Consider the following 21,370-nt stretch of genomic DNA (forward strand, 5'->3'; position numbering starts at 1 on the left):
GTGAATCCCCCCGGATCCACGTCCCGGTGTTCAGGGCGGAGCCCGCGGCTCCCCGCTCCCGAATTAAACCTCGGCATTTTTCACCGTTTTTTCGCCGTTCCGCAAGGAATTCCCCCCGGGAACGGGAGCAGGACAGGGCCAGATCCGCTGGGAATGGGGGCAGCCGTGCCGTGAGACCCCCACCGCCAGGAACTGCACAGACCTCAGCCATTTTTAGTTTTTTTTTCCCTTTATTCGGATTTTTTTGCCGGTTTTTAGTTCATTAATGGGACGCGGAGCGGAGGCACTTCGGGGGGACCCCCGGGGGGGGCCGGAGCCGCCCCCCCAAAACCGCCCCCGGCTCGTTAATGGATTAATTGGCCCCCCCGAGCCGGGGGGTCGTTAAGGCACCGGGGCCGGGGGGGTTGGAAAAATCCACATTATTGCTGGGCCGCGGTTTGTGGCTTTTTTTCTTTTTTTTTTTTTTCTTTTTTTTTTCCTGGTTTGGCTTTTTTTTTAGTTTTTTTCTTTTTCCCCTCTTTTTTTTTTTTTTTTTTTTTACGTGTGTGTGTGTGTGTGTTTTTTTTTTTTTATACAATTAATACAAGTCTGTAAAAATATTTACAACCTCGGCTCCCGGCGGAGCTGGATCGGGAACGCGGGGGGTGGGGGGAGGGGGAGAAGCTTCTAGAGCAAAGCCCCCTCCCCCAGCCCAGGGGGGCCGCAGCTTCCTCCCCCTCCCCCCTCCTCTTCCTCCTCCTCCTCTCCCGGGGCAATTCCCGAGATGAAATTCCTGAGGTTCTCACGGAATTGGGATAACTGGTGAATCCCTCTGGGAATTCCAGTGTTTTCCCCAGCCCTAAAAACCCCCTAGTTCATTAAAAAAAAAAAAAAAAACGAAACCAAACCAAAAAAAAAACCCCTAAAAAAAACCCCAAAAGAAAACAAAAAAAAAACCCCAAAAACCCCCCAAAAAAACCCCCAAAAAACCAAAAAAAACAACACATTAAAAAAAAAACCAAAAACCAAATAGAAAACAAAAAAAAAACCTAAAAAAAAAAAAAAAAAACCAAAAACAACAAAAAACCCAAACCCAAGGCCTGGGAGGGGGCGGTTTTGGGGCAGAATCCCCAGAATCAGAGGGCCAGGGGAGGAGGAGGAGGGAGAGGCAGGCAGAGGCAGGGCTGGGCCCTCCCCCCTCGGGAATTCTGACAAAGTGCAAAGTTCCCCCCCCGCCCCAAAATCCGGCGCTGCCCCGGCTGGGGGGGCACCGGGAGAGGCACCGGGGGAGGCACCGGGGGCACCGGAGCTGCCAGGATCAGCTGCTGGGACCTGCCCGGGAGCTGCCCCCGCCGGGATCCGGGTTCAGCCCCGGGAACTGGGATCTGGGATCAGCCCCGGGAACCGGGATCAGCCCTGGGATGGGATCTGGGATCAGCCCCGGGAACTGGGATCAGCCCCAAGATCCGGGATCAGCCCTGGGATGGGAACTGGGATCAGCCCAGGATCAGCCCCAGGAGCAGCTCCAAGATCTGGGATCAGCCCAGGATCACCCCGTGATGCAATCTGGGATCAGCCCTAGGATCTGGGATCACCCCAGGATCAGCTCATGATCAGCCCCAGGATGGGATCTGGGATCCCACCAGGATCAGCCCGGGGATCACCCCGGGCTGGCTCTGTGTCTCTGGGTTGCTTTTCCCCCATTTCCCCCCGTTTTTCCCCTGTTTCCCCCCCCGGTTTCTCCCCATTCCGAGGGCAGTGGCCCGGGGTGGATCCCGTGGATCCCGTGGTTAATCCAGCAGGGAGGGCTCGGCCGGGCGGATGATGGTTGGGCGGCTCGGGGCCGCCGGGGGCCTCCTGTGGGGGAACAGCGGGGGCTGAGGGCCGGGGGGATCCCGGGGGATCCCAATGGATCCCGGTGAGACCCTGAGAGATCCCAGCCCACTACAGCCCTGGATCCCAATGGATCCCAGCCAATCCCAGCCCATCCCAGTAGATCCCAGTGGACCCAGTGTAATCCCACCCCCCCAGTGGATCCCAGTGGATCCCAGAGTATTACTGGCAGATCCCAAGGTGATCCCAGTGTAGCCCCAGTGGATCCTAGTGTGGATCCCACTGTAATCCCATTAGATCCCAGTGTACTCCCAGCACACCCCAGTGGATCCCAGAGTATTACTGGCAGATCCCAAGGTGATCCCAGCGCAGCCCCAATGGATCACAGTGGATCCCAGTGTATTCCCAGCCCATCCCAGTGTATTCCCAGCCCGTCCCAGTGGATCCCAGCCCTCCGATGTCTCACCTGGGCACTCCGGGCGGGATCCCAGGTGGGATCCGCGCGGGCCGGGCGGGGATCTGGGGCGGGGCCGTGAAGGGGTCGGTGGCGGCGGCGGCGAAGGGGCCGAGGCGAGACGGGATCGGGGGCGCGGTGAAGGCGGGCGGGGCCCCCCCGGGCGGGGCTCCCCCGGGCAGCGGCAGCAGCGGCGGCCCCGGGGCCGGGGCCCGCAGGGACGGGGGGCGGCCCGGGGGGAGCAGGGCCGAGGGCGGCCGGCGCTGCGGCGGGGGGCTGGAAACAGAACGGGGCGGTTAGCGGGATAGACACGGGATGGGGCCAGACATTGGGACGGACATGGGATGGGATCGGTCATTGGGATGGGATCGGTCAGCGGGGTGGACATGGGATGAGGCCGGACATTGGGACAGACATGGGATGGGATCGGTCAGCGGGATGGGATCGGTCAGCGGGATGGACACGGGATGGGGCCGGACATTGGGATGGACATGGGATGGGATCGGTCATTGGGATGGGATCGGTCAGCGGGATGGGATCGGTCAGCGGGATGGACACGGGATGGGGCTGGACATTGGGACGGACATGGGATGGGATCGGTTACTGGGATGGACACAGGATGGGATCGGTCACTGGGACACCCCAAACCCCCTGGGAAACCCCCAGGCACCACATGGACCACTCCAAACCCCCCAAAACCAGCAGCAAACCCCCCCAAACCCCCCTCCAGGAACCCCCCAACCCCACACCCCACCTGTGGCCGGCCCCGGGCTGCAGCCAGGTGTCGTCCACGGGCGGGGGCACGGGCGTGGACACGGTGCTGGTGCTGATGTCCCCGATGATGGCCAGCGCCTCCTTGAGCGCGTGGTACATGCGCAGCATCTCGTCCCGCCGCTGCGCCTGCTCCGCCGACTCCTCCATCAGGCTGCCCTGGTCGGACGAGGAGTACAGGAAGGCCAGCAGCTCCGAGTGGATGAAATCCTTGGTCTGGGAACACGAGGGAAGGGCTGGGATGCGCTGCTCAGGGGTGGGGCAGCGCCCCGGTTTGCGGGAATGGGGCGGGTCCCGGGGGGAGTTGGGGGTTTTTGGGTGGTTTGGGGTGGGTGCTGTCCCGGTCTCTGTCCCCCCAGGTGCCGTGTGCACGGCTCTGAGGTACTTCCCAAGGGAGGGGAATGCCAGGGCTGGAAAACTCAAAAATTTTCCCCAAATCCAGGCTGACCCTCCCCTGGCACAGCTTGAGGCCATTTCCTCTTGTGCTGTTCCCTTTGGGAGGAGGGATCAGCCCCTGGCTGGCTCCAATCTCCTTCCAGGGAATTGTCAGGAGCCAGGAGATGCCCCTGGAGCCTCCTGTTTTCAGGCTGAGCCCCTCCAGCCCCTCCAGCTGCTCCCACAGTTCTCCAGCCCTTTTTCCCTGGTCTCCAGCACCTTTTCCAACTCTCCAGCCCCTTTCCCCCCATCCCATCCCCTTTCCCCCGTCTCCATCCCTTTTTCCCCCCTCTCCATCCCTCTTTCCCCCTCACATTGTTGATCATGAGGTGCATGATGGTCTTTGGCATGAGGTCCCGGATGGATTTGTTGATGATCCCCACATAGGAATCCACGAGGTTCCGGATGGTCTCCACCTGCCTCTCCAGCTGCGGGTCCATGGAAAAGGTGTTTTCCTGGGCCCCGTCCTCGCTCTCCGTCTGGAAAGGCAGGGAATGGGGAATGGTCACCCCTGGGATCAGGGAGGAGCGGGAGGGATCCCCCTGCTCCACTCCCGGCCCCATTCCCATCCTGGGGGTTACTCCAAAGCCTGGAACCCCCGGGATCCGTCCGGCAGCACCCTGGGGATCTCATCCTCCACCTCCAAGGAGTCCTGGGCAGCTCCTGGCTGCTCCCAGCCCCGCAGGGACGGGCTGGGGATCGGATTCACCTGGTCCTTCTCGGGATAAACTCCCGCCCGGAGGAAGGAGGCTTTCCAGCTGTCCACGTCCTCCTGGGAATCGCAAGCCAGCTCGATCTGCCGGAGATCCTTGTACACGTTCCTGCAGGGGAAGGAGGGACTGGGGTCAGGGGGAGCCCCCAGAGCCCCGAATCCCCGCAGAATCCCAGTGGGAATGTGGGATGAGCCACTGCTTCCTCTGCAGAATCCCCCATGTGGGACCTCAGCCTGCGGGAACAGGGAAGGGAAAATCCCTGAAAACCAGAAGCCTTGTCCAGAAGGATTCCCCACCTCTGCTCCGTGTTGAAGATGGCGAAGATGTGTTTGGTGGACATAAATCCCTTCTCCACATCCCTGATTTTCAGATTATCCAAAGGCAACATGTACTTCTTCTCCTTCTCCTGGGAAAGGGGACGAGAGGGAAGCAGGGATGAGCTCCCCGAAGGCCAAGGAGGGCGGATGAACCCCGGCTTTGGGAACTGCAGACCCCAAACTCCCGCTGGAAAAGGCTCAACGGGAGATTCCCAGCTCATCCCGTGAAGCCTGGGATGGGGAATTGCTCCGGGAGGGACCAGGGATCCCTGTGGGTGCCGCTCTGCCTTTCCCAGGGCTGCTTTGGGATTTGGTCCCTCCGGCTCCGTGGGCAGCTCCAGGATGGGGCCGGACCCCCCCGGAGCCCACCCTGCTCCAGCACAGACCCCCAGGAATGCGGCTGGAAGGAGCCTCGGAGCCGCTTCCAGCCAGGGGCCGCCGGAACGGCAACATCTGGAATTGTTTAGAGCAGCTCCAGCTCCACTTTGTCTCCAGATGGTCCCAAAAAGTGACGTTGGCCTTTGTGGAGAGGCCACGAACCCGGGGCCGGCCCCCCGCCCCCCACACGATTTCCTGACAAACCCACAGCGCTTTTCCAGGCGGGATTCGGTGCCGAGGGCTCTGCCACGTCAGGACCAGACAAAGCCGCGGCCCCGGGACAGCGACACCCCCCCCCCCCCGCCCCCCCAAAAACCAGCCCCGGAGCCGCCGGGGGATGGGGAGAGCCGGGCCGGCGTTCCCAGTGTTCAGACTACCTGTTCAGGTGGGAAGGGATGTACAGTAGTCTGCACATTGGTTACGCCGGCGCGGGCGGCGCCGGAGCCGGAGCTGCCGCAGGTAAGCGGGAATGGCTCCTATCCCGGGAATGGCCTCTATCCCGTGAATGGCTCCTTCCCAGGAATTGCCCCTTCCCGGGAATTGCCTCCTTCCCAGGAATCGCCTCTTCCGGGGAATCACCCCTTTCCCGAGAATGACCCCGTCCTGGGAATGGCTCCTATCCCGGGAATGGCCTCTTCCCAGGAATCACCCCTATCCCAGGAATCACCCGTATCCCAGGAATCGCTCCTCTCCCGGCCCATCCCGCAGGTTTTCTGTGGGATTTTCCCCAGGGGTGAGGGGTGGGAGGGCCGGGGGGGGCTGTGCCCGGTCGGCGTCTCCCGGTTTTTGGGGATTGGGGCGTCTGGGAGCGGGGGGAGCGGGCGGGGTGAGGACAGAGCCTCATTCATCCCGAGGCTGCTCCCGCTCCCCCTGGAGAGGCCCCGCAGGAAACCGGGAGGGCTCGGGGCAGGAATGTGCAGGGGGAGCAGCGATTTGGGGGGGTCTGGGGGGGTCGGGGGGTGCTCCAGAGCTTTGCCTTCGCCTGGAAGAGGCCGGAGGAACAAAGGAAAAGCGGGATTGGATCCCGCGAGCCGTGCCTGGACGCTCCCGGGAAATAAACGCTGTGTCCGTGCCTCCTTTCCCTGACCCTGTGTGGGCTCCGGCCCCTCCAGAGCCCTCCCTGCGCCGCGATTCCCCCCCAGATCCCGGGAAGGGCCCCCCCCCACAGTGCCTGGTGACGCCAGGGGAGGAGCGGGATCAGATCCCGGGGGCGGGAAGGCGGGAAAACCCAAAACCTCCAGGAAGGAGCCGGAGCTGCCCCGGCCCTTCCTGGGGGAATCACTTTGGGAATGAGGGGGGGTCTGGAGCACCCCTGAACAGCGGGACTGGCCAGGAACAAACAAACTGCCAGCAGGAAAAAGGGGGGATCTGCTGGCTCCAGCACCCCAAAGCCCAGCCAGGGAGGGAATCGGGGTCATCCTGATGGGAGCAGGACCCACCCCAGCTCCCTCCAGGGCCGGCATTCCCTGCTGGAATGGGGCTGCAGAGGATGCCGAGGACTGGAGAGGGGGAATTCGGGATTGGTTCTGGTGAAAATTAACCCTGAGTGCTAATCACCCCCCCCCAGTCCCAAGGATCTCTCCCCCCAGAGCCCCAAGGAATCCCAGATTCCCTCCCCACACCCCATTTTTATACCTGGAACCCCAGGGAATCCCAGATTCCCTCCCCACACCCCTTTTTTTCCCCAGAGCCCCAGGAATCCCAGATTTTCCCCGTTTTTCCCCCCAGAGACCCAAGAATCTAAAATTCTTCCCGTTTTTTCCCCCAGAGCCCTGGGAATCCTGGATTTTCCCCATTTTTCCCCCAGAATCACAGATTTTCCCCGTTTTTTCCCCTGGAGCCCCGGGAATCCCGGGTTTTCCCCGTTTTTTCCCCGGAATCCCAGATTTTCCCCCCGGAATCCCGGACTTTCCCCCGTTTTTCCGCCCGTACCTCCTCGTCCTTGTACCAGGAGAGCGACTCGGCCGTGAGCACGAACCAGTACTCCTTGGAGCCGCCCTTCATGATGCTGATGTTGTTGATGGTGAGCCAGCCCCTGCGGATCACCTGCAGCACGCCGGGGCGAGGCAGGAGATCAGCGGGGTCCCGCAGCCACCCCAAAGCCCGCCGGGCCTCCCCGTGCCGCAGGGAAGCTGGGAGCAGCTCCCAAAGCCCGGTGGGAAAAGCAGGGAGCTCCTGCCCGGGCCAGCGGGACGATCCCGAATTCCCATCCCGAATTCCCATCCGCTGTCGGGGAGGGAAGGCTCCAGCAGCCCTCGGGTGGATCCCGCTGCCCCCCAGGGATCCATGGGTGGATCCCAGAGTCCTGGGGAGTGCCCACCCGATGCCCAGGAATGCTGGGAATTGCCGAGGAATTATTTTCCAGGACCCTGGGCAGGAGGGACCCGGCAGGGATCCACCACGGAGTCCACATCCCAGCGCTTCCCTATCCCAGCACATCCCCGGACCCCAGCACCTCATCCCTGTGTCCCAGCCCCTGCCCGTGTCCCAGCTGCCCCACCCGGGGCTCTCCCACCCCTCGGGTTAGTGCCAGGGCGCAGCGGGAAGCGCGGCCGGAGCGGGAGCAGCCCCGGGGAAGGGGCAGAGCCGGGTTAGACACGGAGCCTGCCGTGGCTCCACAGGAACACCGGGATCCCCGGAGCCCAGCGGGTGCCAGGCCCCTCCCAGGGCTGGGGTTGGGGTCGGTTTTCCAGCGCAGGAGCCACGGCAGATTCCCGTGGCGAGGAAGGAGCGAAGCTGGAGCTGCGGCGGAGCGCGGACGGAGCGCTCCGGGCGCGGGAAGGACGGAGAGCCCGGGAATTGCAGGGGGCAGGGGAGGGGGATTTCATCTCCGAGAGCCCCGTTCCCATCTGGGAACCACCCTGGGATTGGATCCGAGCGGGTTTTAAAGGAACTGAGGCGGGAAGGGGGAGAGAGAGGAGCGGGGAGGATCCGGGATCGGGAATGTGCAGTGGGAAAGGGATCAGAGCGAAACCAGAGGGGTCGGGGGGGCTTGGGGGGTTGTTGGGAAAAGGGATCATGAGGAAAAGGGGCTGAAAGGAAAAAAAGGGATCTGCCTGTGGAGCAGGGGAAGGGGACAGGGTCTGGCAGGCACTGGGGGAATTCTGAGGGGTTACAGGGAAAAGGGAGAGGGTCCGTGCAGCCCAGCGGGAGCTGGAGCCTCCGGGAGAAGCCCAGGAGTAGGAGCAGGAGGAAGTTCCTTTAAAACCGATGGATTTTGGTGAAAACAGGGATGGTTTTGGGGCTCGGAGCTCAGCAGGGCTCCCCCAATCCCGAATTCCCAGCTCTCCCCCCTTCCCGTCGCGATCCCGTCCCACGGCCGGCGGGGGAACGGCCCTGCCCGGAGCTCTGGGGGTCCTGGGGCTTCCCAGAACACCTGGGGGCTGCTGAGAGGAAGTGGAAGTGTCTGAAGAGCCGGGGAAAGGCCGGATCTGCGACAGGGATTCAGAGAATGGGAGGCACAGACCCTCCCGGGAAGAGCGGCCCCGTGGAATCCGCATTTTGGGACAATGAAAGCGTTTCAGTGCCAGCCCACGGCCGTTTCCCCAGGGGAACGTGGTGGCTGACACCAGGGAGCTCCTCCTGCCCCTGGCTCCGACATTCCAGCTCTAATCCAGGGGCAGGATGCACGCCATTATCCTGCTTCTCTTGCGCAGGGGGGCTGAGGCCACCCCGAGGCTGTAAATCCACACGTGGGGGTTTGGAAAGGATTCCCTCTCAGACACTTCCACGTTCCTGGAGCGGTGACAGGCTCCGGGTGTGCAGCAGTGGGATTGGGATCCCCTGGATCCCCGACAGGGAATGCTGCTCTCCCTGTCCCAGGAGGGAGGAGCTCTGTGGGTGGAATGATTGGGGGCTTGGAGCAGCCAGGTTGGGAATTTTGGTGCTGGCAGGGCAAGGCTAAACTCCAAATCCCTCCCAAAAAAAGGGCATTTGGGGGGAGAAATGAACTCCCAGCCCTTCCCTCCATGTGTTCCCAAAGGATTTGAGGGGAATCTCACCCCCCACAGCCATTCTGGGCTGAACCAGAAAGATTTTGGCCTCCTGTCTCCCAAAGTTTGGGAAAACCGGGAGCGACCTGAACCCCAGCAGGCAGCATTCCCTGTCCCGGATCCCAGGCACGAGCTGGGGTCACCCCAAAGCCCCTGGAGCGGGCACGGGGGGGACAAAGCCAATTTCCACCTGGCACATCCCGGCTGCTCCCTCTGGGAATCCCGTTCCCCTTCTCCCACCAGCATCCTCCATCCTGGGGAGCAGGGGAGCAGCACTTTTGGGGTTTTTTTTGGGGTTTTTGGGAACGCTGCTCCTGGCAGGGCCGGGCCTCGCCGGGCGCTGTCCCGGCACTATCCCGCTCCGTGGTACTTACCAGGATCTCCCCCTTTGGGCGCGCAAAATTAAGGGGGAAAAAGACAAAAAAAAAAAAAAAAAAAAAAGCAGGAAGAGGAGACAGGACAGGGAAGGAAGTGACAGGAGAGGGAGAGAGCGGGAAGCACAAAGAAGGGAGGAAAAAAGCGGAAAAACAGCAGAAGAAAACCCGTTACATGCTATTAATGGTCATTCCCAGCGTTAATCCCTCGGAGCGGCTTCCGGAGGGAGCGAGGGCCCGAGGCCGGGGAAGGGGCACGGCCGCTCCTGCTCATCCCAACATCCCCCTGGGAGCAGGACTGGAGGGGACACGGCCGTGGGGACACCCCGGGGTCCTCCCGGGACACCCCGGTGTCGTCCCAGTTCCCAGTCCCTCGCCCCCCACTGCCAGGGCTGCGTCTCCCGCCCGCTTTGTCCCAAATCCCGCTGCTTTCAGGCAGGAATTCCGCTCCCAGTCTGCTTTTCCACGTCCAAGCCCGGCCTTGGCTATCGGTGCTAATGGATGGGCTCGGAGCTCGGAGCAGGGGGAGGAGGAGGAGCAGGAATTCCGGGAGCCTCCGGCTGTACCTGGTTGGGGATCGCTCTCTTCTTGTTGGTCTGCGTGTTCCGCTGCTGCGCGCTGGGAAAAAAAGGGGGAAAAAAACGGGATTTTGAGGTGGGGAAGAGGAAGGGGAGCGAGGGCCACGCACCCGGAACGCCACGGGGAGGAGCCGATCCGAAGGGTGGAATTCCAGAGCCCCTTCCCGAGGTTTTTCCCGAGGTTTTGCCCAGGACCGAGCGCAGAGAGGGGGGACGGGACACCGGGATCTCCTCCTGGGGGATGGGCATTCCCAGGACGCGACTCCAGAGGGAGGAGGGTGTAAAACACCGAGCGAGCGGAGCAGCGGCTGCAGATTCCCGAGGGAATTCCGACCACCGAGAGCCAGGAGCTTCCAGAAACACCTAATTCCCCCCAAAACGGGATCGGGATCGAGCATTACCTGCACCAGAGGGAAAAGCTACCTGTCTCTCCTGAGCACCGAGGGGGCGGAACCGTTAGTCAGGAGCGGGAACAAAATCCAGGAAATCCGTTAGAATCCCACCGGGACACCCTGGAGCAGCCGACGGGGGGGACACACCCACCCCTGGGAAAGGGGAGCGCTGGGATTTGGGGGATCTGGGGGAGCCCTCCCTGCCTGCCCCGATCCCGACAGCTCCTCCCGGATCCCAGGGCAGGGGTGACGTGGGTGAACTCCAGCTGAACTGGGAGGAGAAGCTCCAGGCTCCCAGTTGTACTGGGAGGGGAAACAACCCAGCTCCCAAACCCCGAGGAGAAGTTCTCTGGCTCCCAAATCTGAGGGAAAAGCTCCAGGATCCCAAGGCTGAACTGGGAGGAGAAGCTCCAGGGTCCCAATTCCAAGGCTGAACTGGGAGGAGGAGCTCCCTAACTCCCAGATCCAAAGGAAAAGCTCCCTGGTTCCCAAACCCAAGGCTGAATTGTGAGGGGAAGCTCCAGGATCCCAAACCCAAAGCTGAACTGGGAGGAGAAGTTCCAGCATCCCAATTCCAAGGCTGAACTGGGAGGAGAAGCTCCAGGATCCCAAACCCAAAGCTGAACTGGGAGGAGAAGCGCCAGGATCCCAAACCCAAGCTCCCAATCTCCCAGCCCCCGGGGAAGCTCCCGGGATGCCCTGGGGAGGGGGAGCTGCCCCCGGTACCCACCCGGTCGCCACGTGCTGCTCAGTGAAACAGCTGGGGCGGGAGAGGATCGGAACAGTCCAGAGACAGAGAGAGGTGATGGATCCAAGGGGAAACAGCAGAGAGCAGGAGGAGAGCAGGGAGTGTGACCGGAGAGGAAAGAGAGAAAAAAGGGGGAAGAGAGAAAAAAACAGGAGGAGGAGTGTGGGAATTTAAGGGGCAGGAGAGGGGGCGGGCTCCAGGCACCCTGAGCCGCAGTCTGGGAGCTCCCCGGAGGTTTGGGGCTGGAAAACACCGGGAAGAGTCGAGGGAAGGTGGCAGAGAGAGCCCTGCTCCTGGCAGGGGAGAGGATGAGGAGGGACAGAGAGGGCAGGGAGCGACTCCTGCTCCGTGGCAGCTCCAGGGTGGTTCCACCAGCCCGAACCATTGGGATTCATCCAAATTCCTGAGGCTGGAGCTTTTCCCAGCCCCTTTCCCGTACCCCAAACCTGAGGGAATCGGGTGCCAAAGGCGCTGGTGGGATGTGGGAGACGCCGGTGTCCCCCACAAGGAAAACACAACTGTCCCCCCCGGAAAAGGACTCACTTGGCGAACCCGATGAAATCCTCGTGGTTGGTGTTGATGTAGGAGAGCTCGATGTCGATGAGCAGCAGGATCTGAGGGAATCGGGAGTCAGGGAAGGTGGGAATTCCCAGGCTGGGGGTGCTGGGAATGGCGTGGGAGCTGACCTGGTCCTTGGTTTTGCCCTCCCGCTCCCGGATGTGGGTGGTGACGATCCGCTCGGTCTCCTCCCGCAACCTGGGGTAGGAACCCAGCTGGAAAAGAGGGAAAAGGCCCGGGAAGAACCGCTGGGATGGAGCCAGGCAGCTCCGGGGGGAGCAGCGCTCCACTCCCCACCAAACCCCACCAAACTCCTGCCCCGGGAGCTGCAGAAGGGGTTCCCATTCCCACTGCTCCCACAGGAGCTGGGTGGGCTGTGGGGCATCCCCAAAATCCCAGCCCATCCATCAGGATCTGTCCCAGGCCAGGGAACGCCAGGAGAAACCCAGGAATGTCCAGTCTGATCCCAAATTCCACCAGTGGTGGGGTTTGGGTGGAGGGAGGCACCTGCAGGAGGGATGGGGCTAGAATGGCTCTGGCCAGAGATCCCTTACTGGTGTCACTGGGCTGACCAGTATGTCACTGGTGTCACTGGGCTGACCAGTCCCTCATGGTGTCACTGGGATGACCAGTCCCTCATGGTGTCACTGGGATGACCAGTATGTCACTGGTGTCACTGGGCTGACCAGTATGTCACTGTCACTGGGATGACCAGTCCCTCACTGTCACTGGGCTGACCAGTATGTCACTGGTATCACTGGGCTGACCAGTCCCTCACTGTCACTGGGCTAACCAGTCCCTCACTGGTATCACTGGGCTGACCAGTCCCTCACTGGTGTCACTGGGCTGACCAGTATGTCACTGGTGTCACTGGGCTGACCAGTCCCTCACTGGTGTCACTGGGCTGACCAGTATGTCACTGGTGTCACTGGGCTGACCAGTACCTTACTGGTGCACTGGCGCACGGTGTTGATGAGCTCCTGGATCACCAAATCCACGCATTTCAGGCACGGCTCCTTCAGCTTCACCACCTGCTTCTTCACAATGGCCTCGAACGCCAGGTCCGGCGTGAACAGCCCCGTCCTGGAGCCCAGGGAGCGGGAAAAGCGGGATCAGAGCAGGACTGGGATGGGACTGGGACGGTGCCCCATCCCAGGGAGGGATTTCCTGACCCCACAGAGCAATTCCCGGGTTTGGGAGAGCCAGTTCCTACTCCTAGGGAGCAATTCTGCTCCTGGAGAACAATTTCCACCTCAGCAGAGAAAACCCCTACTCCAGGAGAGCCCTTCCCACCCACCCTGAGCAGGCTCTGGGTTGGGAACTGTGTCCAGGGAAGGATCCGTGCTGGATACTTGCCTCACCCCGTGGATGTTCTTGATGGCGTAGCTGATCTCCCGCCTCAAATCCTTCTCGTCGAATTCCATCTGCCGGGAAAGGGAGTGGGAATCAGGAATCAGCAGGAATCAGCCTGGGCTGTCCCACTGTCCGGAATGACCCGTCCCAGGACGGACCATCCCTGCAGCCTCACCAGGCAGGGGCTGCTCCGTTCTATCTACCTCAAATCTCGGGATTTTTATGGGGTCATGGAATGGTTTGGGCTGGAAAAGCCTCCAGGGACAGGGACCACCCCAATCCTCACCTTCACGAGCTCAAAGGGGAATCTCTCGTGGAAAATCCGGTTGATCCTGGCGCCCCCGGAGAGCTCCAGAGTGTCCACCTGATCTCCTGAACCCTCAATCCGCTTCTCAAAGTCCACCCCGAACTGCTGCACCATCCTGGGCAGGAAAACCAGGAATGAGGGAGCTCCCCTGGAGCAAAAATTCCCCTGGTTCCTCCAGCTGGGGCCGGAGAAGTGCAAATCCCACTTTTCCTGCGGCGTGGGAGGGTCAGGGAGGGACATGGCCCATGCTCCCAGTTCCCACGGGAAGCAGGGAATGCAGGGATGCTCCAGGGGCATTCCCAGGAGAAGCTTTCCCCGTCCCTCTGCCCTGCAAGGAGAGCAATTCCAGCTCTTCCCCGAGACCAACAGGAATATTCCCAGCTGGGAAGGACAAATCCCCTCCCGCCGGGAAGGCAGCTGGAGAGGAACCCACTGCAGCAAGGCTTTGGTTTTCCTGGCGGGATCGTCGGGGCGGAAGTTCTTGTACTCCTCCACCTCCTTCTCCAGGGACAGCAGCTGGCTCTGCAGCTTGCTCCGCAGCGAGGGCAGCGTCTCCCGGATGTGGTTGGTGAGTTGCTGCCGAGGGACGGGGAAAGCTGAGCCGGGAGCCCGGAAAACTCGGCCGTTCCAGGCCGGAACGCGGCGGGAAGGGGCCGTCCCACCTGGTTGAGGACCCTCTGCAGGTGCGGGGTGCCCATGCGCTCGGCCATGTGCCGGTAGGCCGGGTGGGACAGGAAGAACTTGCGCTCGGCCGCCAGCGCGGCGCGGATGTCCTTCTTGCCGTCGATGTCCTTCTGGCTGCGGTTGACCACCCCGATGTACCCTGGCACAGCGGGGACACGGTGGGACCCGGCCCGGGAACGGCGCCCGGAGGGCACGCGGTGACATCGCGGGGTGGAAGGGGACACTGGGGGCACTGGGGATACTGGGGACACGGGGGAAACCAGGGAGGGACACGGGGCAGGGGACACACAGAATGACCTGAGGGGGACACACGGAGTGACCTGAGAGGGACACGCAGGGACCCGGGCCCGGCCGTACCTCTCCGCAGGGGCAGCAGTTTGTTCTCCAGCACGTCCCGGGCGTCGGTGCCTTCGTCCATCAGGTCCAGCTTGGTGATGACGCCGATGGTCCGCAGGCCTGTGGAGCCAAGGGTTGATCCCAGTTCATCCCAGCCAAACACAACAGGGACCCCACGGAACGGAGAGGAACTGAAGAGGAGGACGAAGAGGGCGAGGAAGGCAGAGAAGCCCCCTGCAGCCCCAAAGCCGCTCCCCGGAGCGAGCCCCATCCCTTTACCCTGCGGATCCACTTCCTTGGCCATCTTGAGCGCGTCCGAGTTGGCCAGGTCCATGTTGGCCGGCGTGACGGCCAGGATGAGGCTGCTCTCCCGGCTGATGAACTGCAGGATCATGTCCCGGATCTGGAACTCGATGTCCTGCGGCTGATCCCCCACCGGCACCTTGGTGATCCCCGGGAGGTCGATCAGGGTCAGGTTCAGCACTGGGGGGACACAGATGGGGTGAAGCGGGGGGATCCCTCCGGGGGATCCGCACCCAACCCTCCCTCCGGAGCCAGATTCGCGATGGATTCGCTCCTGCGTGGCCCCATAACCCCCAGAGTGTCCCCATTTTCTGGGATTTCCCCTCACCGTGCGGGGAGTACACGCGCAGGTTGATGGGCACGGGGGAGATGCCCTTGTTGGTGCCCGTGACCCGGTCGGTCTCCGCCTCGATCTCCTGCCGGACCTCATCGAAATCCGTGAACTTCTTGGATTTGCAGTGCAGGAACTCGGCATACTCTGGGAGGGATTGGGAACGTCAAAAACAGGGAGTGTTCGGGGGGATGGGAACAGAGCGGGGCAGGGAGATCGGGATGGATGTGTGGGGAATGTGGGGAAGGGCTGCAGGACACCAAGGAGGGGCTGCAGGACACGGGGAAGGGCTGCAGGACACCAAGGAGGGGCTGCAGGACACCGAGGAGGGGCTGCAGGACATGGGGAAGGGCTGCAGGACACCGAGGAGGGGCTGCAGGACATGGGGAAGGGGCTACAGGACACCGAGGAGGGGCTGCAAGACATGGGGAAGGGGCTGCAGGACATGGGGAAGGGGCTGCAGGACATGGGGAAGGGCTGCAGGACATGGGGAAGGGCTGCAGGACACCGAGGAGGGGCTGCAGGACATGGGGAAGGGGCTGCAGGACATGGGGAAGGGGCTGCAGGATGCTGAGGAGGGGCTGCAGGACATGGGGAAGGGGCTGCAGGACATGGGGAAGGGCTGCAGGACATGGGGAAGGGACTACAGGACACCGAGGAGAGGCTGCAGGACACCAAGGAGGGGCTGCAGGACATGGGGAAGGGGCTGCAGGACGCTGAGGAGGGGCTGCAGGACATGGGGAAGGGGCTGCAGGACACCGAGGAGGGGCTGCAGGACATGGGGAAGGGGCTGCAGGACATGGGGAAGGGGCTGCAGGACATGGGGAAGGGCTGCAGGACACCGAGGAGGGGCTGCAGGACATGGGGAAGGGGCTGCAGGACATGGGGAAGGGCTGCAGGACATGGGGAAGGGCTGCAGGACACGGAAGAGGGGCTGCAGGATGCTGAGGAGGGGCTGCAGGACATGGGGAAGGGCTGCAGGACACCGAGGAGGGGCTGCAGGACACCGAGGAGGGGCTGCAGGACACTGAGGAGGGGCTGCAGGACATGGGGAAGGGGCTGCAGGACACCGAGGAGGGGCTGCAGGACACGGGACACCAAGGAGCTCCCCTGGATCCCAATCTGCCCCAGGAAAAGGGATTTCAGCAGCTCTGGGGCCGCGCTGTGGCAGCCGGGATGGTGCAACTTCCTTCCTCCTTCCCTCCGTGTGGGCAGAGCGGAAACCTCAGCGCTGCCCTGCCCTCCCACCCCTGGCAGGGCTGGAATCATCCCCGACACCTCACCCCTCAGCCCAGAGCCCTCACCAACCCTCCCACCGCTCCAAGGCCGGCTCTTCCCGAGCCTCCCTCAGCTCCCGGGAGCCACCCATGGCTCCAGGAGGTCACCAGGGGCTCTGGGATTCACCCAAATCCAGGGATTTTTTTGGCAGGAGAAGCGCCTGGCTGGTCAAGGTGAAGGGGGCAAAGGAATTCTCCCTGGATATCGGGATGGCTGATGGCAACCAAGGAAATCTGGCTGGGGAAATGAGTCACCCCCGTGCCCAGCTCAGCGTTCCTTGGTTTTCCTTGGAATTCCTCTGGCCTCCCCAGCATTCCCAGGCATTCCCTGAGCTCTCCCCCGCATTCCTCCCTGATAAGCGGGGGAACCTGGGAACGTGGGGGCAGCGGGATGGACCCGAAGGTGCCGTGTGGGAGGGCTGCTGTGTGCAAACCCCCACGGCTGCACAGGGAACTCCTTCCCTGCTTTCCAGCCCCGTACCCGTCTTGGAGAAGATGAGCTGCAGGATGAGAGGCCGGCGAGTGACAATCCCAGAGCCGCGGGGAAGGAAATCCCTGGAAGGGATGAAAGGATGGGTCAATAAATGAATTAATCCTATGGATTCCTCCAGCGCTGGAGAGCCCTGGCAGGGGACTGGAAGGGACTAGGAAGGGCTTGGGAACACACGGGATCAATCCCTGCTCTCCTGGGGGAGAGAACAGGACACTCCTGGGAGTGCAGATCCCCACGGAAAGCAGGAAATTCCCACAGAATTCCTTCTGGACTCAGTGCCCGGAGCTTTTTTGGGAGAATCCTGCCTGGAAAAGGCGGTGCTCCAATGGCGAAATTGGGCCACTGGGGCTGTCACCACCCCTCTCCCGAGCAGGAAATGGGACAGGGAAGCGCCTGCTGCGAATTGGGAGTGATAACTGCCCGGGATCACCCAGGGAGCGGCTCTGACGGGAACTGCCCGGCCTGGACGTCACGGCAGTGCCAACAACACCCTGACGGTGTCACCCTGACGGCGTCACCCCGACACCGCGCCGGAGCCTTCCCGGCAAACCCCCAGCCCTGTCCCGGACCCGGGGTGACAGCTCGGAAATGCACTTCCTGCCCAACTGGGAGGACAGGTCCGGCGGGAAGAGAGCGGGACAGCCCCGGGCAGCTCCCGGGGTGGGAAAAGGCGGAATGGACCTCGGGGAGGCCCGAGCTGCCCCCCGGCCCCGCTGAGCCCCGCGGGAATGTCGATCCCGACAGGAACGTTGGGCCCAGGGGGATTCCCACCAAGTGGGGTCCAACGCCTCTGAATCCGCTGCTCCCTCCTCCCAGTCCTGATCCTGGGGGAATCGAGGTGATCTCCCTGTCCCAGCCCCGATCCCGGGGGAATCGAGGTGATCTCCCTGTCCCAGCCCTGATCCCGGGGGAATCAAGGTGATCTCCCTGTCCCAGTCCCGATCCCGGGGAAATCGAGGTGATCTCCCTGTCCCAGCCCTGATCCCGGGGGAATCGAGGTGATCTCCCTGTCCCATCCCCGATCCCGGGGGAATCGAGACGATCTCCCTTTCCCAGTCCTGATCCCAGGGGAATCGAGGTGATCTCCCTGTCCCAGCCCCGATCCCGGGGGAATCGAGGTGATCTCCCTGTCCTAGCCGTGATCCTGGGGGAATCGAGACGATCTCCCTGTCCCATCCCCGATCACGGGGGAATCGAGGTGATCTCCCTGTCCCAGCCCTGATCCCGGGGGAATCGAGGTGATCTCCCTGTCCCAGCCCCGATCCTGGGGGAATCGAGGTGATCTCCCTGTCCCAGCCCTGATCCCGGGGGAATCGAGGTGATCTCCCTGTCCCAGCCCCGATCCCGGGATTCCCGGCTCCATCAGCTGGCAGTCCCTGATGCAGAGGGGAAGGAGGGGACTCCGGGAAGGACACGGGTGGCAGGTGCCACCCAGCCCCGGCTGTCCCCGTGTCCGGCTCGGCAGGATCCGAGCCCCGCGGTGACGTGCGAAGGAGCCCCGGGACGTCACCTGCCCGGATCCTGCCGCCTCCCACCTGGGCTCAGGTGTGACCAGGGCCAGCAAAGGGACAAAGGGATAAAGGGACAAAGGTCTCAGGGTGGAGAAGTGCGGTGGGAACTTCCCAGTGCCAGGAAAACCGCCGGGGAAACACCTGAGCATGTTCCCACAACACCTAACCCTGGTTTCACCTCACTCCAAACGATTCCCTTCCCATTCCTGACAGAATTCCCTGGATTCCTCTGGCCATGGCTCCCACCAAACCCACTCCACCAAGGCAAACCCATGGATTTACCCCTGGACATCTCCAGCCCCACCAGACCCAGGACGGTCAATCCCTCGGGATGGTCACCGCCCTCGTCCCCGTTCCCGTAGGATTCAGCTCTCCCTCTGGCCCCAAATCCCACTGATCCCAAACCCTGGGGCTTAGCCCCACTTTGGGATCCCCGAGGCATTTCAGGGGACGCTCCCCGAGGCGGGATAAGGATTCCCAGCCTGGCCCAAGGCCTTCCCTTGGGCACAAGGGCTCATAATGCCCCATTGAGGTCAGGATCCCTCGGGATTGTCCCCACCCCCGGGGGACAACGGCTCCATTGTCCCCCAGGCCAGAGACAGCTCCGGGAAGGGCTGGGACTCCGGGATTTGTCGGAGCTGGGCCGGGACAAGGCTCCAAAGAGGGATGTTGGGGCCACAAAGAATGCCAGTGACGATCCCGGGTCATTCCCTCGGTGCTTCTCCCACTAAATTCAGGGATTGCGGTGCTCCAGGCCCCTCACCACCAATCCCAATCCCCCCATGGATGTCCCAGTGAGATCAGGCCCTTCCCCATGGAGAAATTCCAGCCCAGTCAGGCTAAGTCATGGATTTAGAGCGTTCCCAGCCCGATTCCAGGTCGCTCCAAGGGATTCTGGGCACCTCAGGATTATCTTCCCATGTATTTTGGGGGTACAAAACCCACAGAAACAGGACCATGGCTTCCCAACACAGATCCAGGGCCTCCTAGCACAGATCCAGGGCTTCCTGGTGGCTCGGAAAAGCCGAGATAAAGCTTCCACAGCTGCAAAGATCGAGAGAAGCAACCCCCCACGGGCAGTTTCCGAGCCGGGCTCGATGGATCCGTGCGGATCGTTGGGACAGTCGGAACAGCCCTGAGGCCCCGGCTCATCCCAGCTGGAATTCGTGACCCAGGGAAAAAAACCCCAGCCCCTGTTCATCCTAAAAGCTGGGATGACAACGGTCAGGTCAGCATTCCTCACCGTCCCATCCGCACATTCCCAAGGACACGAACAGGACGCCCCTGGGGTGTAATTAACCCTAATTAGCACCAGCTGCACGACGAGGTGGGGAAGGATTCCCGGATGGATCCGACTGGGATGGATCCGACTGCGACACGAAGGGGTTTAATTACCAGGGGTGGTTTTCCAGCAGCGCCGTAATTAAAGGCTGCCAAAATTCCCAAGAATTCAGGATGGGGAATAACTCCACTGCTTCCACCCTGACTGCTGCTGGAAAAGCCCAAAGCCAGGCCGGGAATCCAGCCTGCACTGGGATAGAAGGGAAAAGCGATGGATCCCAGCCTGGACTCGGATCCACCTGGAGAAACGCCACAGGAAGGGAGGGAGGGATCCAGTGCAGAAAGCCCAGCTGCAGGAAAGCCCCGCTGGAGCTCCCAGTGGGGCATTTCCACCGAGAAAGGGCTGTCAAAACCAGCCTGGAACAGCGGGAAAAACACGTGGATGGGAATTCTGGGAACGGGAAGGTTGAGGGGAGAGCGGGACGGGGCCGGGATGGAAGGACATCACGGCAAGGAGGCTTCTGTCGGTGTCCTGGACGCTTCAGGAGGTGACAGCCCCGGACGGAGGGGAAGGGGAGGACGGGGCAGCCGGCAGGAACCGGCTCGGCACGGACGGGGCGAGCAGCTGATGCAGACAAAGGCAAAGGGCCGGGGCAGCGCTCTGCCGGTGCAGCCCAACCCGGTTTTTTGTGGATTTCCCCAAGGGATGACCCCCTTGCCCTGCCGGGAGGGTGCTCAGCTCTGCTCCCCGTTATCGGGGCGGCCACGCTCGGCTCCCGGGCCCACCCCAGCGCCGCTGCTATCTCCGGGGCACAGCCCCACGGCGAGGATGATGATGGTGATGATGATGATGGTGGTGGTGGGCAGGAAGTCCCACGCAGCTCAGCATTCCCGAGGAATCCCGGAATCCCGGGGCGCCAAGGCACCATCCCGTGCCGCCGTCCCGGGCACGGAGCCGACACCCAGCAGCGACAACCGGGGATCCCGCAGCGCCCTCGGAACCCGCCGAATCCTTTCGGAACCCGCTCAACCCCCGCTGCCCTCACTCCCACCGCCATTGACCGCCCCGACCCGAACCCCCCCCACGCCAACACCGTACGGGCCGCCCCGCCCCGCTCCCGTTCCTCCGAGCGCGGCCGGCCCGCTCCGAGCCCCGCCGGCCCCGCCGCCGTCCCGGCGCTGGCGCAGCGCGGCCTTGCGCCGTTTGCGCGGCCCGTGCGCCGCTGGCGCAGCGCGGGGCCCGCTCCGCCGGCCGCGCCCTTACGCCGCCGCTATTCCCGAACGCGCCCTACGCCCGTAGCGCCGCCCGCCGCTCCCGCCGCTCCGGGCCCGCCGCCGCCGCCCTCCCCGCTGCCGCCGCTCACCGGCCCACGAAGTTCTCGAGCACCGAGCTCTTGCCGGCGCTCTGCCCGCCCACCACGGCGATCTGCGGCAGGTCGAGGTGGCAGCTCTGGCCGATGGAGCTGAAGGCGTCTTGCAGCTTGTTGACCAGCGGGATGAGCTCCTCCATGCCCCGGTTGCCCATGGCGGCGCGGCGGTGCCGGGCCCGCGCTCCCGGCGGCGGCTCCTCCTCACGGGGCCCGCGGCGGCGGCGGCGGCGGCCAAACTTCCCCTCAGAGTCTCCTCATCCGGCAACGCCGGGCCCGCCCCGCTCCCGCAGCGCGCGTCGCCATTGGCCGGCTGGGCTGCCCGTCAGCGCAGCGCGCAGAGCGGAGTGGAGCAGGGAGCTGCCAATCATCGGAAAAGAGCGGGACCTGGAAGACAAGCTCGTTCCCTATTGGTCTGTCGGCCGTCGCTCATCGCTCGCAGCCAATGGGAGGTGGCGCTGCTGTGTCAGCTGAGGCGGCGGGGACGTGGTCCCGCCCCTCAGCGGTTCCGCCATTGAATTGGCGGACGGAGCTTCCCTCGGGAGCGCAGCCCCGGGAGCCCGCCCTGCTCTCCCTCCCCGCTCTCCCTTCCGTTAGACAGCGCG

General features: G+C 63.0%; 1 protein-coding gene across 4 annotated transcripts; it reads right to left on the reverse strand.

Moving 5' to 3' along the window:
- Window positions 1–210: 210 nt before the first annotated feature.
- DNM2 (dynamin 2) lies at window positions 211–21,099 on the reverse strand. 4 transcript variants are annotated; one of them, XM_068178834.1, is made up of 22 exons: window positions 20,763–21,099; window positions 16,595–16,668; window positions 14,834–14,983; window positions 14,482–14,685; window positions 14,224–14,322; window positions 13,845–14,005; window positions 13,616–13,758; window positions 13,162–13,297; window positions 12,879–12,946; window positions 12,467–12,605; window positions 11,651–11,737; window positions 11,508–11,578; window positions 10,947–10,976; window positions 9,813–9,864; window positions 9,247–9,258; window positions 6,813–6,926; window positions 4,482–4,591; window positions 4,182–4,293; window positions 3,787–3,951; window positions 3,021–3,253; window positions 2,279–2,542; window positions 211–1,836 (listed from the first exon to the last, which is right to left on the reverse strand). In XM_068178834.1, exons 1-22 carry the CDS (start codon window positions 20,921–20,923, stop codon window positions 1,770–1,772), a joined length of 2,652 nt encoding a protein of 883 aa, XP_068034935.1. In that variant the 5' UTR covers window positions 20,924–21,099; the 3' UTR covers window positions 211–1,769. The 4 variants fall into 4 exon arrangements, with proteins under 4 accessions (XP_068034935.1, XP_068034936.1, XP_068034937.1 ...); XM_068178835.1 differs by lacking the exon at window positions 9,247–9,258 and having other exon boundaries at window positions 20,763–21,098; XM_068178836.1 differs by lacking the exon at window positions 10,947–10,976 and having other exon boundaries at window positions 20,763–21,091.
- Between the last annotated feature and the right edge of the window lie 271 nt (window positions 21,100–21,370).

Source organism: Anomalospiza imberbis, unplaced genomic scaffold (genome assembly GCF_031753505.1).
Source record: "Anomalospiza imberbis isolate Cuckoo-Finch-1a 21T00152 unplaced genomic scaffold, ASM3175350v1 scaffold_61, whole genome shotgun sequence".
NCBI lineage: Eukaryota > Metazoa > Chordata > Aves > Passeriformes > Viduidae > Anomalospiza > Anomalospiza imberbis.

Excerpts from the sequence above, each read along its gene's own strand:
- DNM2 (XM_068178834.1), bottom strand. The coding sequence starts at position 20,923 with ATGGGCAACCGGGGCATGGAGGAGCTCATCCCGCTGGTCAACAAGCTG. Across the intron at positions 13,298-13,615 it reads AAAACCAAAGCCTTGCTGCA|GATGGTGCAGCAGTTCGGGG; the intron begins GTGGGTTCCTCT and ends TTTCCTGCCCAG. Across the intron at positions 12,947-13,161 it reads TCCCCTTTGAGCTCGTGAAG|ATGGAATTCGACGAGAAGGA; the intron begins GTGAGGATTGGG and ends CTTTCCCGGCAG.